Here is a 16,500-nt window from a genome sequence, read left to right as displayed (position 1 = left end):
TTTATTTTTGTGTATGATTTTTACACACATTTTATTATTTTATATTCTATTTATTATATTATTTATTATATATATATATAACATTTAATGTAATAAATTATTAATAATAAAATTAATTATTATATTACATTGTATACACTTACATTATATACACACATAATAGTTTATTATTTAAATAACATTTATACATATATATATATACAATCATATATTTTTTATATCAAAAAATATTATTCAGTACAATAAATTATATTTATTAAAATAAAAATAAAAGTCATATTTTTCCCTTAAACTTTTTATTTTTATTTTAATTCACGTCCCACCTTCCTAATCGTTATTTGCTACGCTAGCTACGTTTAATATGACCGACTCCTAAACTGTCCAATAGGTGAGCGCCTTTGTAGCCTACTAGCCAATCCTGGCTCAGGAGGCGGGGCGTGTGTGATACAGGTAGGTAGAAACAACCGCTGTCCACAGCCGATTAAAACAGAAAAAACGGGCGAAATAGAATTTAGACGATGGTATGTGGCGTAGTGGCCTAAATATAATTAATACAATTAATATTTTACCTATTTAAGATTCTCTCAGATTTTTTATAGTGTCCAGACCGCTATTGGACATGCGCATGACCGGTTTGTCACGTGGCACGTGTTACTTTTATCAGCGCTGAATTAGCTGGACTAATCGAATTCTTTTGCGATTAATTGTTTGGTGAATGAAATTAAGTCATTTTTTATATAAATGCATTAAATGTATTTTTAAATCTTACTAAAAAACAAACCCTTAGTATGAATAGATTCAAAAGATTCTAGTTTTACATTTACAGATTCCTCTAATATAGCAGTAATCGAGTTTATATTTGAATGCAGCTCAATGGGAGTTTCGCTTTTTGGGCCTCGAGAAGCCTCCTTGAGAACTGTAATAGAACAAGTTATTTGCCAGCTCCATGTGCAGTCTGGTGTCCGCAGCCTCGTTTCTGTGAACCATGTGACGTGTGTTTACATCCTCTCAGCTGTTTCTCAAGAAAAACAGCGCTGGGTCTTCAACGCTACGGAAATCTATACATCTCACAACAACAACAGTGCGCTCAAAAACACAAGTCTGATGTGCATCCAGTGAATTTAGCTCATGCAAACCTCGAGAATGATTCATGGCTTTACTAAGGTCAGTGAACATTGTTATTCCGCAGAGATGATGCCGACATTTTTGTTTTGTTGCTTTGCGTTGATCTGAGCAAATCGAGGAAGATGTGCATGTGGTGGCAGACATTTAAATGCAAACCTACTAACTTGGTTTAAAGCACACGGAAAAGGCCTAATGGCTGTTTTGAAGCATGCACAATGTGTTATTGTCTATTAAGTGGTTTGTTGTGCCAGGTCAAACACAATGCCACCGACTTTCTGGTTTTCCTAGTCCTGCATTGCTTAAAATACATCTAACATCATGGGTTTCTTTAGAAACCGAACCACTAGAGTTTTTTATTTTATTTATTATTTCTGTCTCTCCCATCTTATTTTAATCAGAATTACAGAATGATTCAGAAATTTAAATATGTTTTTAACCAGATGCTGCAAGTTAACCAATACTTAGCATATGAGAAAAAATAATAACAATAGCAGTGTAACAATTGGCTCTGAAGATGTTTTGTTTAGATTTTTTAAATGACTTCCTTTTTATCGTTTATTACACAGCACTCATAATAGCAAAGACTAGATGCACGACTCATCGGGTATATTTGTTAATAAATATTTTAAATGTCAAACTTTATTGCATAACCCTATTAATTAGATATGTGGAGTTGTTGAATAAATGCATGCAAGTCCTTGCTTGAGAGATTATGCGGATATAAACACGCGAAACGCTTACATTTTCTCTCTCTCATTTAATTTTTATTTGACTACCACATCTTATTGTCTCGGATATAATATATGGATGTAATAAACACTGCACACCTCGCTTAACTCAGTTTTGTTTTCACGCAGAGCGGATATGTGCTTTATAAGTCCTTTAACTCGACTGCGTCGTAAACTGTAGATCTGTGTGTATTGAAACAAATGACAGAAAGCATCGCAAATACGGGTTTTCTGTTCTCTATCGACGAACACATCAGCCAGAATGAGAAATTGATTATTATATAGTGTTTTGTTGTCATGTTTGTTTAGGGATTAGTGCCGTTGTGATGTTATGGCAAGCTGTTTTAACATTTATTCCAATTTAAACTAGCTATGTTTTTGTTACTATCAACAAAAAAACAACAAATGTGTGTTTGCTCTCTTCAAGCTATACACACACAGGTTGCCCTTTATAATGCGAATCTTTCACACTAGAGTCTTGACTAGTAGTGTCTATTTGTTTGCCACTAGGAAAACTGGAATAAATATTAGTAACTATTTGAATAGTTATAATAATATAGTTTTAAATAAGTGTATATATAACAAGACTATATACTAGTAAATTTTAAGGAATACCTATTAATATTAGGGCTGGGGACGTATTAATTGATAACGCATTAATTGATTAACGCGACAATTATTTTATTGCGCATTGACGCAGTTTTTTTATTATTATGAAAGTCTCTTGTTAACTGGCTCTGAATAGACATACAGACAAACCATGTGTCACAGGAGGGGTGGGATGTTGATCAGTACTGTCTTGGGATGGGCGTCATCACACGTCTCAATCGACGAGAGCATTTGAGGTGGGCCTATTTTGAACCGTTTCGGACGCAGTAACACGCGGTGCTCTCACAATATATTGCTTTACAGATCTATCACTTTAGCCGCTCCGAAATGTTCATGCAATCATGCTGCACACGTGCTCTGCTCACACTAAATGGGTACCACGCTCTGACCCACTTCTTCCAACCGAGCCAGGGATGGCTAAACGAACGCACGAAGTGATCACACTAGTCAAACGAACCGTGCTTTGGTGGTCAAAACAACATTAATGTTATAAGTTGATGTTTAGTTGAGATTTACAATAAATATTTGAACTGCTACTATGTAAAAGGAATACTTCTGAAAAAAAAAACGTATTTGTTTAAAGTGTTTGCAAACCAAATGTTACCGTATTGCACTTTCGTTCAAATAGCAGTACTTTTAAATGAAAAATGTGCACAATGCACTTCTTTTGAATGCATTATTGAATTTTGTGCATAACAATGCGATTAATTGCAGACAATCATGGGATTAATCGCGAATTATATAAAAAAAAATGCTGCCCAGCACTAATAAATATATTTTATTAACATGTCTTGTTTATCCATAACAAACTATAAAATGTGTTCTGTTAAAACGTTAATGCCCTGGCAGTGGCAAATAGCTTGTTTTATATTTAATTTGATTACATTAATGTTATAAATTGAGATTTACAATAAATATTTGAACTGCTACTATGTAAAAGTAATACTGCTGTAAAAAAGCACCTTATTTGTTTAAAGTGTTTGCAAACCAAATGTTACAGTATTGCACTTTTGTTCATATAGCAGTACTTTTAAACAAAGTGCACAATACACTACTTTTGAATGCATTATTGAATTTTCTGCATAACAATGCGATTAATTGCAGACAATCGTGGGATTAATCGCAATTTAAAAAATGTTTTTGCTGCCCAGCAAAAATACATATATTTTATTAACATTTTTAAGATTTACAATAAATATTTGAACTGCTACTATGTAAAAGGAATACTGCTGTAAAAAAGCACCTTATTTGTTTAAAGTGTTTGCAAACCAAATGTTCATATAGCAGTACTTTTAAATGAAAAAAATACACAATACATTACTTTTGAATGCATTATTGAACTTTGTGCATAACAATGCAGTTTAATTGCTATTAATTGCAGACGATCATGTGATTATTCGCGATTAAAAGTTATAAAAGTTATTGTTGCTCAGCAATTAGTATGTAACTTGACTTTAATTTGCACTTAAAATTATGTTAGTTATTATCCTTCTCCTTATTATTATTATTATTCTTTGAATCTCACAATCATGTAGGTCATTTTTTCACCACAAAATGTGCCCTGCAGGTCGGGTCATGCTTTATTGGTGTGTTGGGTTTCTCTCTGTGATGGCACAGTTCTTCTTATCGAGGCCTGGAATAAATCCACTGAGAGTTTGTGGCTTCCGCTTTCACTGGGTCAGACAAACGGTGCAGGAGTCAACATGAGGCCATCAGCTCCCAATTAAAATATAGACTATTTACACACATTACATACTATTTATTCCCCAGATATTATTTGAACTGAACTGGATGATGATATCACGGACTTTAACTGTTTACTATTCTCCTCTTGCATTATCAACACTATTTTCCTGTTTAATACTTAATCTGTATTGTTTAAAAGCACTATATAAATAAAGATGACTTGACTTGAGATGAAACACAACAGCCTGAGGACAGCTTTATATTATAATGGTAGCTGACATGAAGTTTCAGTTTTTTTCAGAAATCGTGAAGACTATGTAAATCAGAAAAAGTAGGCCTACTTTAATTTAGGTTTTATATTCACTTGAAAAGTACAGAGGAATTGTAAACAGATTAGTTCTGGCAGAGCGTCAGGATTCGGTGATGATGATGCAATTCTGCAGCCAGCAAGTTTAAACATGTTAATGATGGATCAGCTCAGCTTTATAACCACTTCCAGTATTAACTCCATAACAATCCTGCAGTTACTCAACTTAGCTACAAAACCAGTTAGCAATGAAATAAAAACCAGCATCCTATTTTTATATCCAGAATCAATGGCTTTATTAGTTTGTAGTGTCTGTTCTAAACAATGAGTGCTCTTGTGATATTTGCTGTTCTCTTTTGTAAGTTGTATACTGATGTGCAGAGAGTCTCTGTAGGGTTGCAATCAGGTCTTGTACAAAACAGAGGAGGAGGTTTGACCCAGATCCCTCCCTGCAGTATTTTTAGTGCAGGCGACTGAAAGGGCAGCGTTACGGGAAACGGCTGAAAAGGAAGACAAATGAAGAACAAGGAAATAATATGGATGTAGACATAAATAAAGACATTTAAAACCATGTTTTGTGACTTTTGATTCATGTCTGTTAGTGTTTAGGTCATCAAAATAGGGACAAAATTAATTTGAATTAAAAATGTGCTTTTACAGCATACAGTCTTTCTGGAGACGAAATACTGATGACATCATGTTGCACTCATGGGCGTGTCCACATTTTTTGTCCAATCAAAATTGATTAGTTGGATCAGGTGTGTTTACTTAGGGTTGACACCCCTGCTCTAGAATGTATGGAAACTTTCATAAATGCTAGAAAAACTTGTACATCATAGGTACACTACTGGTCAAAAGTTTGGGATAATTAAGATATTTTAATGTTTTTGAAATAAGTCCCTTATATGCTCACCAAGACTGCATAAAAATAAAAATCAGTACAAACGGTAATATTGTAAGATCTTATTTAAATGTTTAAAATGATGATCTTCTATTTGATTATATTGGGCTGCTTAATATTTTTTTATGGAAAACATAGATCATTTGTTTTTATAGGATTCTTTGATGAACAGAAAGTGCAAAAAACAGCATTTATTTAAAACAAATTTTACAACATTATAAATGTCCTTACTGTCATTTTTTTATTAATTTAAGAAATCCTTGCTGAATAGCAGATTAAATAGTAATAATATATTTGTAACTTTATTTTTGATCAAATTAATCCAGCCTGTGAGAATAAAAGACATAAAAAATTATTAAAATGTGAAAAAAAATTAATTATTCAGATTTTTTGCATAGGCAGAGTACTTTTGAAAAATGATCTTGTTTGCATGTGAAAGTCTCTGGGTTTTCATGCAAATCTGCAAATTTGACGTGCAAATGTCACTTTGGGGGCTCTGGAAGAATGAGAACAGCTCCTCCTAATCCTAGCTGTTTCTGACTAGTTGCAAGTGGAACATCGTGATTTATTGGTCATATAAACCAAAGCCTGTTTGCTTTTAAAAACAATGTAAAATACATATTTAATAAAAGTGATGAGCTCTTTGATTTCAACAGGAAGTATGTCAACACAGAAAATGAAACCAATTTAATTGGTTCATTTTTAGATGGACGCTTCTTTGCAGAGCCGTCTGTAATTGGACTGGAGAATGGAGACATTTCGATGTACAGTAATTGGGCTTTTCTTGAACTCACTGAACCATTGTTAAGGAAATAAGCCTCATGTTTGTTTGTTTAAATCCATATCTAGTTCAGGTCCATGAAAATCCTTGAGGTTAAAGCACGTAGCTTAACTCAATTACCAAACCTGCAAATTCTGCCACATCCTAAATGTCCTGTCTGCAGCCCAAAGCCCACTACAGAAAAAAGCCTGTTCAGTTGTTAAGTGCATAGCATTTCTAGGAAGCAGACATTCAGATGTCCTGATTAAATACTGATATTTAGCTTTTTACATGTATTATATTATCTCTTGAGACATTTAGCAATACTTCAGGCTTAGACTTCTGCTGTTTTATGCACGATTAAAGCTGGTTACATCAGACAGGTAACATCAATAGTAATTGAGTCATATCAAAGTAATTTATCTTTTATTTACATTACTATTATTATTCTTGCTCATATTTATGTTTAGGGATTACAATAGTTTTAAGCCATAAACACACACACACATATATATAAAAAAAAAATTTGTAGGAACTAGTGCTGTCAAAAGATTAACCGCGATTAATCCAAAATAAGTTTTTATTTGTGTAATATATGTGTGTGTACTGTGTATTATTATTATGTATATATAAATACACACACATGCATGTATATATTTCAGAAAAATATTTATATATTAAATATATTTATATATAATATAAATGTTATGAATGTAAATAAATAAATTAAAATACATGTAAATATTTTAAAAGTATGCACTGTATGTGTCTATATAATACACATAATAAATATACACAGGACACACACATGTATCATGCAAACAACATTTTTTTTGTTTTGGATGTGATTAATCACGATTAATCATTTGAAAGCACTTATAGGAACATAAAACTGTTCAAAGAAATCTCACATACCGCATTACCATTTTATTTTTACTTTGCATCAGTGCTTTGTCGTATTGATTGTTTTGCCATTTAGTTTTAATAAGGCTTCAGACTTGTGCTTCAGTTGCTTTCTGCAATATTAAAGCCGCTTGCATCAGGCAGGTAACATCAGGTAGATGCAACACCTAGCTGAAGAATCAAAGCCGGCGGGTATCAGGTGGCACGGACGCTCTCGCGCAGCATGGCTCCTGTTGTCAGGAGAGAAGGGTAAACTGAAGTGTGTGAAAACCAGAGATCTAAACCCTCACCTTTTGTTTTTCAATCCTCAGATCTTGCTGTAGCTGAGAATGGTCTGAGGTGATTTGTGTGGGACACAGGCATCACGACTGGGCATACCTGCGGAGAATCGCTCCAGCACTTTCATCTGGATGTGAGGACCGGTCTAGTTATCCGTCTCTCACCTCCTCTGCATTTTTTTTTCTTGATTTGTTTCTTTTCTTGGTAGCTGTGAGGGGATCATGGGGGGAGCAGTCAGCGCTGGCGAGGACAACGATGATTTGATAGACAACCTGAAGGAAGCACAGTACATCCGCACAGACCGCGTGGAGCAGGCCTTTAGGGCCATAGACCGTGGAGATTATTACCTGGACCGCTACAGAGACAATGCCTACAAGGATCTGGCGTGGAAGCACGGGAATATACACCTGTCAGCGCCGTGTATCTACTCTGAGGTGATGGAAGCCCTGAAACTCCAGCAGGGTTTGTCTTTCCTGAACCTCGGCAGCGGCACGGGATACCTGAGCACCATGGTGGGCCTGATCATAGGTGAGAACCACTCTGATCACGTATAAACGAAACAGCAGATAGTGAAGATGCTATTTATTTATATTGTTTATTCTAATTATTGTTTAAAAAATGTATCAAAAGTAAAACAGAAAATTATTAGATGAAGAAATAAATTTGCACTCAAAAAATTCGGAGTATTTTCGGACCAATCGGAGGTTTGCATTTTAAATGCAATTTATTTCATTTAAGTTAAGCTTTTTGGCCATCCACCTCTTGTAAAGTAATTCCAGATGTATTGTTGTTTTACTTAGTTTTTTGTTTGAACATTGTACCTAATAGTAATTTATCATATTTAGGTAATAACTCATTATTTGCATTACTTTTATTATTATAATTGTTACATTTTAGGAATTGAAACAGACATGCATTTTAGCACTGCGTACATGAAGGACTGAAATCATGCAACCTATAGAGTAACGATGTGATATTACTCTTCTAAGTAATCAAAGTTATGATTTTTGGTTAGAGGAACATAAACATAATAGTTACAGAATCTCATATATTACATGAACATTTACAGTTTAGGGTCGGTAATGTTTTGAAAGAGGTCTCTCATGCTCACCAAGGCTGCATTTACTTTACTTGTAAATAATATAGTGAAATATTATTACAATTTAAAATAACTGTTTTCTGTTAACTGTTTTTAAGATGTAATTTATTCCTGTGACGCGGTGCTGCTTTATTTTTATTTTTTTGTGGAAACCATAATACATGTTTTCTATGATTCAATGAACATTGCATTACTTACTGTCACTTTTGACCAATTTAATGCATCCTTAGTTATTGAAAGTATTAATTTCTTTCAAAAACTATGTAAGAGACTGCAAAGTAACAGACTGGCAATTTTTGTACCCTTTTTCTCCAGAATCTTCAAGTTTTCAAGCAATTTCAGTGTAATATCTTAGCATTCGACTGATAATAGAAGTGTAGTATTATATCAGTGATTCTTTATTATTATTATTATTATTATTTTGCAGGTCCATTTGGAGTCAATCATGGTGTTGAGCTACACAAGGATGTGGTGGAATATGCAAAAGAAAGACTCGATGAATTCATTAAAAACAGCGACAGCTTTGACAGGCATGTTCAACTCTTTTACATTCTTTCTCTAGATTTAAGTGTGAATGTAAATAATCTATTTTAAAAAAGAGCTGTTCTTTTTTAAACATGTAGATATAGAAATTGCTTAAAAGCATTTGTTTTAATTGGCAGCCGCCTCCAGGAAGGCAAACTGAGTTTAGAAAGAGCAACACGAGTCCTAGCGCAGTTCTTAACTTCAGAGATGGCTTTGATTTGAACTTTGATTTGCTCAGCCCTGCCCATTAATCTGCCATGTGACACAGAGAATGCATTAGCTAACCCTAAACCACCGTCTCAGTGAATAAATACTCTCTGCGGTCTGCTGAGCGATTCGCACACCTGTGGGAACACCTGTCACAGCCAGAACCGCTAGCTCAACTGTCCACTTCAGCATTGAACACTTTCAAACATCTGTTTTCGTCATGCACCAGAGCGAGCAGTGTTATTGAGGTCAGGAGAGAGCTGTAATGATGTACCAGACAAAGCACTGACACTATTAAACAAGCCATAAAAGCGTGTTTCATAACAGAAGGCCATGTGCCATGAGGTTGCTTAATCAATGTAGTTGAGCTCTGGGAGCTCGATATCTGTTACACGTCTTGTCGAGTCTACGACTACTCAATAAAACTGCTGCTAAGCAAAGAAAAACACATATGGACTAATGCTAATAATATGCTCACTATCACATTTCTCTTGGCATTAAATCAGTTCTCTACCAGTTAAATTTCTGAAGGAAATGCGAATATACTTGCCCGTGCATAATGCTAGGCTGTTGTCAGCACATTGCTGTTTGGTTGCTCTGTGGTTCTTTCATTGTCACGTTAATGATAACTTAAAATTATATAGCTTGTTGAAAAGAGGTATGCTATTTCTTAGTGAAAAACCATGTTGGTTGCACTTTATTTTAGGGTCCAATTCTCATTATGAAATAACCATTAACTATGACTTTTGCCTCAATTAACACCTTATTTGCTGCTTATTAATAGTTTATAAGGTAGTTGTTAAGTTTAGGGTATTGGGTGTCATGCATTATATGTACTTTATAAGCACTAATAAACAGCTTATATGTTAATAATAGACATGCTTATAAGCAACTAGTTATTAGTGTGAATTGGACCCTATACTAAAGTGTTACCACCATTTTTTGCCTGGCTGACAATAAATCTTGCAAAACACCTGCATCTAGAGGCCAGAATATTGAAGAGATACAAGGTGGACTCTTTTATTAAAGTAATATTTTTTTATGTTAAAATTTTATTATATTATCATTTTTATTAAAATTATATTTTTTATTTAAAAAATTCACTTTTTAAATACAATAATGTTACCATAATCTATTTTTTCCATTCTATTTAAAAAGCTACTCTGTTAAAATTCAATAATTTTACACTTTTAATATTATTATTTTTTTAATTCAGAAAGTTACTATCATTTCATTGCATTCAAATGCATTTATTATGAACTTGTTTTAAATTAAAGAGAGTACAGTTCTTGAAATTTCTTGGAATCACAAGAATAATTGTGGCTAATTCAGTTAATATATTGAAACTCACTGATAAAAAAAAATGAAAACAAGCAGTTTTATTAAAATTACTGCAGAAATCTTGCACAATCGGCTTGTTTTCATTTTTTATTAACAAACTATAAATATTGTAAAATAGTGTGCTGTGACTTCAAGTCAAAGAAATCACATAGTAGCACTCTAACTGGAACATGATTTATGAAAGCAGACTGTAATATGTAGAAATTGTGATTTACTGTAATCAGTGTTATACAGTAAACGTGTCCTCTCAGGTTTGAGTTCTGCGAACCACACTTTGTGGTGGGGAATTGTCTGGAGATTTCCTCAGACAGTCACCAGTACGATCGCATCTACTGCGGCGCTGGAGTTCAGAAGGACCATGAGAACTACATGAAGATCCTGCTGAAAGTCGGAGGAATTTTGGTCATGCCGATAGAAGATCAGGTAAAACACAGGGTGATATAAATACAGGGGCTCTGAAATCACTTACTAATGTCAATAGATAACAAAATGAACCCTAATGTCTGCATGTTTCAAATGCTGCAGGGTCTTTTCTAATCACTCATTTACTTTTCTTAATCTTTTTTGCTTAATGTTTTTTAAATTCCCTGGCATTTGGTGAAAAAATTGTGGATGTATGATGTCAGTTCTTTATGGAAGCCCGTTTCTGCCACTAAATAAAAAAAAATAAAACAAGTTAATTGAGACTTTTTATCTCACAATTCTGACTTTTTTTTCTTCTCAGAGTTGTGTGATATAATCGCAGTTCTCTACTTATTTTTTTTCCAGTTCGGACTTTAGAACAATTGCGTGTTGAAGTCAGAATTGCAAAGTAAAAAGTCACAATTAATTTGTTTGATTTTTTTATTCTGTGACTGAAACAGGTTTCCATAGTTTTCTTCAGGTTCACACTAGTGTTGTTACGGTTAACTAAAACCATTAAAAATGTTTTTTGTTAACTGAAATAAAGATGAAATAAGATATACAAATTAGATGAAAACTCAAACTTAGAATACACAAATGAATATTTGAAATGTTCCCTTGGCAGCTGACGGAAATAAAATACGTTGAAGTACTAAAATTGTACAACTGAAGTAAAAAAAAAATCTAAACTAATAAAAAATGACAAAATAAAAATGTAAATGTAAAATATGAAATTTATTTATATGGTTATAATATTAATAAATATTATAACCGTATATTAATAATACTAAAATAACACCCGTTCACACGTGTACTAGTAGAGTAAGCACAGTTCATCATATAAAATATCAACATGTTCCACGAATGACAAACAGACACAACGTCACAGTAATTACTGTCTTCATTTTATAATTTATCATTTCAAGTCAAATGCCTTTTTTTGTTAAATATTCTGCTTGACAAGTGTCCTTAATAATAAATGCCACTTCGGTCATGTTTAAGTGTATCCGTTATATTCAAATCAATTTGGTGTAGTAGAAATTGGCATTTCAATACTACAAATGTCAGTCGAGTAGAATGATCTTTTGAAAGCCTTGACAAACCCATAGTAAATACAACTGCTTTTATTACTCAATTTTGGCATCTAAGAAGTTATAATGAAACAATTGTGAAAATCGGCATGAATGCAATATTTATTCTCCTATATAAATGCATGGTATTGTAGAACAGTATATCTGTAGCTTCATGAGCTTGTTGTGCCTCATGTCTTGCATCAAATGTTTGCGCTCGTTATTAGCGTGGCGTCTCTCTCATTGAGTGTTTGTGTGTTGTCGCAGCTGACTCAGATCACTAGAACCGGTCAGAGCTCCTGGGAGAGTAAGAATATCCTGGCCGTGTCATTTGCTCCTCTTGTTCAGCAGAGCAGGACAGAAGGCTGCAAGCCTGAAGCTGTGGTGCTCCGTGAGTCTCCGCCTCTTTTATGACCTCACACTGCTCTGGCCAATCAGCTAACACTAGCGTGGTTTGCAAATGGGCAATGTTACAGACTGATTCATAGCAGATTTCATTAGCTGATTCATTCAGAACAGTAAACAACACTACAGGCAAAACCTGTAACCGTTTTTTTCACTGGTCAGTCTTGAGATTTTGTACTATTTTGCTTCTATAATATGTTTTCTTTCATACTAATGGATAAAAAAACATCTGAAGTACACATTATAAAGTGTTTATCACACCATAGGTGTCTTTAAAGGCAGTCAAAATGCTTTTTTTTTCTCATGTAGTGAGTCAGAAATCTCTTGCATAAACAAACTTTACAATTTTGTATTCTGAAAAGGGATTTTTTCATGTCTCATTCATCTGGTTTAAATTTTATTCCCCAAAAACATAGTTTTTTTTCTTCCCTGGCTGTTGTTGAGAGTATTTTCTGATTTATGGAGTGATAACTGTTTTTACAGTGGGAATCTGGGAATTTATTTAAATAATTAAGTACCTTGTTAAAAAAAAATATGTTTTTTTAATTAAACAAAAATTATTAGATTAGGTTTCACAAGAAAATACTATTTCAGTCTTTTGTATTTCAAAATTTCACAATTAATTCAGCGTAACTTGTAATTATTTGTAAAAAAAAAAAAAAAAAAAGAAAAAAAAAAGAAGAAGAAAATAAAAAAATAGAAAAAAAAAAGAACATTTTGATTTGAATTTAGTTTTAAAGTAAATCCTAAAAGTCCAGTATTTTTCTCAGTCTATAAATCAAATGTTTTTAATTATTTTAACATATTAATTGTTAAACAAAAAACAGAAATCATATTTTTTTTTACAGTGTGACTTTATCCAATATTACGATTTCTGTTCTGGAAATACATCCAAATGAGTGCTTATTCTGTTAGATCCTATTAAAAAAACTCAACTCAATTCATCAAACTTGTAATACACAACAGTTGTCTAAATGTGCTTTGAATACTCAGCTGGTGTGGTCTAGTGATATCGATTAGTTTTTACCCATGTGCTCTGTAGTAGTGTCTTGCCTTCAGGTTTAAACTGATGAGATCTGAGGAAAAAGCTTTAGCCACTAACCTGTATAATGTGTCTGTTCCTCAGCGCTGCTGTCTGTGAGGACTCTTCAGGACCTGGCACGAATCTACATCCGCCGGACCCTCCGAAACCTGACCAACGAGGAGCACCCGGCCCACAACAACACACAGCGACCGCCGCAGAAACGCAAACGCAGGCGCTGCCGCCGCCGCATCAACACCTACGTGTTCGTGGGGAACCAGCTGATTCCTCAACCCATGGACAGCGAGGAAGACGAATGCATCGAGGAGGAGAGCAAAGAGGAGGAGCAGGAGAAAGACATTGAGCCCGTCAAACCCGAGGAGCCGCGGGTCAATCATCTGAGAGACAAAATCCTGAGTCTGCCGCTGCCCGAGTCGCTGAAGGCGTACCTGCTGTTCTACCGCGAGAAATAACACGCCGTGTTGAAGCATTATTCAACGGTGGTTGTTTCCTTCTCAGACTACTTCTGACCCTCAATTCCCTAGTTTTTGTTTTTTTTTTGTTTTTTTTGATAATGTAGCATAATTTCATGATTTAAAGCGGTGTTTGCGAGAGACGCTGGATTTGATTGTGCTTGCTGTGTTTGTTCTAATGACTCACAATGTTGTAATATTCACATTTTGAATGTGATTTTTCCCTTCAGAGGGGAGTTTAGAAAGCTTCGAGCTCACTTTGTATTGAGAAGAGTTCACTGAATGTGACGTCAGCTCTTTTTCACAGGCTTGTATTGTAAGACCAGCTGTTTGATGAAACCAGTAATGACACTTTTCTTTCTTTTTTTTAATTGTAGGGAGATTGAAAAACTCGAGTCATTATTTTTGAGATTGATTTTCGCCGCCTTTGAATCTCTGAAGCTTTCGGGAGTTTCTGCTGTTTGTGATGCTAATGTTTTCTATATCTCTTGGGACTGTTTTGGTGAAGTTCATCTAGAGATTAAATTGTTTTTTGGGCCTGTTTTTTGCATTTCTGTTTTTTTTCTAGTCATATTTGTAAGTACTGATATTGAGCTGTCTCTTAATAGATGATGTAATTTTTTCCTTGTTCCTTTTGTCTTTCGAGTCAACCTGGAGACCTAACGCTCCACTTTTCTGCTTGCGATCATAAAGAGCCGTCACTGTTTGTGTTGGTCTGTAATCGGTGATTTCTCACTGTTGTAACAACTTGTTTGCAATATAGTGTCCGCATAAGAAATCTGTGGCTTCATTTTAGTTCTTCAGTTGATTGTAGAGGATTTTGTTACACTGAAATTTACATCTGTCATGTTTCTCACATTTCCCAAAAAATACACAGAGACGGATTGAGATATTAAAAAGTATGTTTACCCAAAGTATGTTTACATAGCACTCAAAATCTGCAATACCTATCATAAAAAAAAAAAAGATCAGTACTGCCCTTGTGAAGCTATAAAGCATTACATATATTTGGATATAAACATTACCCCCTGCTGAAATGTTCTAGATAGTGTGTACTGTCTCAATAACTGTTCAAATTATTTTGGGATGGTTGTGCATCTCTGGTTTGTCCAAAAAAAGTCCTCCAGGTCCATTTGACCGTTTCATCCTCACAGTGGCTAAAGGATGTCGAAAACCTGTTTAACCACTCGGGACAGACAAAACCATCAGAAAAGACTTCAAACTGATGCTCAAGTTAACCACACATGATATAAAGAACCAAATATATATATTGTTCAGCAAATTTAAGTTACTTTGTGTTTAGAGATAATGTTTTTTTTTTTTTTTGTGTGACTAGCAAACATACTAAAAAGCCACACAGTTTCTTTGATTTTTCTCAAGTTAATTCCTATCCCGTTATTTATGAAATGATGGTGAGCGGGAAACTAGAATGTAAAGATAAAAACCAAAATGATTTTTCATATTTTGCCTTACAGGTTAAGGGACAGTATCTCTAATAGATCCACACCAGCATAGTCTAGAAACAATGTTTAGATCTTTTTAAACCGTATTGCACCAGTATTGACTTTAAAACTCATAAAAGAGAGAAATTCATGTTTTATTGAGAAAGTAGGATGACACATTTAAGTGTAAGATTTTATTAAACAAACCTTTATAGGTTACATATCCCTCCTGAAAATGAAGACAATTTATGACTATTTCCAGTCAACTGAAAATGCTCAAAGTGTTTGAGATATTGAGAGAAGTTTAATTTCTGAGAGCATTTAATAATTTTCTAATAACATTATTTTTATAATTGCTTATGGAATTTAAACCGGAATGTTTCTCAAGGTTTGTTGAGTTTCCTGAGATCTAATTCCACAGCGTGACGTCCTACAGATGCTCCGTCTTCTTAAGTGTATCACTGACTGTAATTTGATGCTTTGTTTCTCAGCCATCTTTTCATTAAATATATTTATAGCCAAGCTGGTGTTTGTCAAATGAGTTTTAGTTTTGTGTGTGTGTGTGTGTATGTATACACATAAAAAAATTATATATATATATATAAAACACTATTATTTGTGACTGACAATATGCATTATTTTATTTTGACAAAATTAAGTTTTTATGCTTGTTTCATATCTAAGTATTTTTACATTTCTGAAAGTACACATATATGTATGTATATATATATATATATATATATATATATATATATATATATGTTTGTATATATATATATATATATATATATATATATTGCATATTATATATTGCATAATATATATTTCATATTGTCAGTCACAAACAATAGTGTTTTATATATATATATATATATAAAGTGTAATGTTATTGGGTGACTGTGTAGAAACGAAAGTGTATAAAGCTATTAAAGTAAAAAAATAGCTTGGACAACAATACAAACACTAAGGTCACGTTATAAAATCTTTATTAACTATACATCTTTAATAAAACAAACCAGTTTGCTAAAAATAAAAGAATTATTTTCAGCCTCTGCTTTTCCAGTTTCACCTTTATCCAAAAATATCCCAGCCTGGGGTAAATCACAAATCTCTCTTTTGCATAGACTAAACGCTTCAAAAATTAGGACAGAAAGCGGGGTTATAACCAAAAAAATAAATACATTTTGATTTAATGGCACAAAAGTGATTCTCAGTAA

The 16,500-nt window shown here is 33.6% G+C and overlaps 1 protein-coding gene across 2 annotated transcripts; it reads left to right on the top strand.

The window, feature by feature from the left end:
• Window positions 1–926: 926 nt before the first annotated feature.
• On the top strand, window positions 927–15,805 carry LOC113092832 (protein-L-isoaspartate O-methyltransferase domain-containing protein 1-like). Of its 2 annotated transcripts, XM_026258601.1 has the most exons (7): window positions 929–1,164; window positions 7,331–7,431; window positions 7,507–7,826; window positions 8,825–8,927; window positions 10,722–10,893; window positions 12,210–12,333; window positions 13,474–15,805. In XM_026258601.1, exons 3-7 carry the CDS (start codon window positions 7,520–7,522, stop codon window positions 13,839–13,841), a joined length of 1,074 nt encoding a protein of 357 aa, XP_026114386.1. In that variant the 5' UTR covers window positions 929–1,164; window positions 7,331–7,431; window positions 7,507–7,519; the 3' UTR covers window positions 13,842–15,805. The 2 variants fall into 2 exon arrangements, with proteins under 2 accessions (XP_026114385.1, XP_026114386.1); XM_026258600.1 differs by having other exon boundaries at window positions 927–1,164; window positions 7,331–7,826.
• Window positions 15,806–16,500: the final 695 nt, after the last annotated feature.

This window comes from Carassius auratus, unplaced genomic scaffold (genome assembly GCF_003368295.1).
Source record: "Carassius auratus strain Wakin unplaced genomic scaffold, ASM336829v1 scaf_tig00214714_1_2670353, whole genome shotgun sequence".
In the NCBI taxonomy this organism is placed as follows: Eukaryota; Metazoa; Chordata; class Actinopteri; order Cypriniformes; family Cyprinidae; genus Carassius; species Carassius auratus.
Note: the sequence above shows the minus strand (reverse complement) of the source record. Positions and strands in the feature narration are given on the sequence as shown.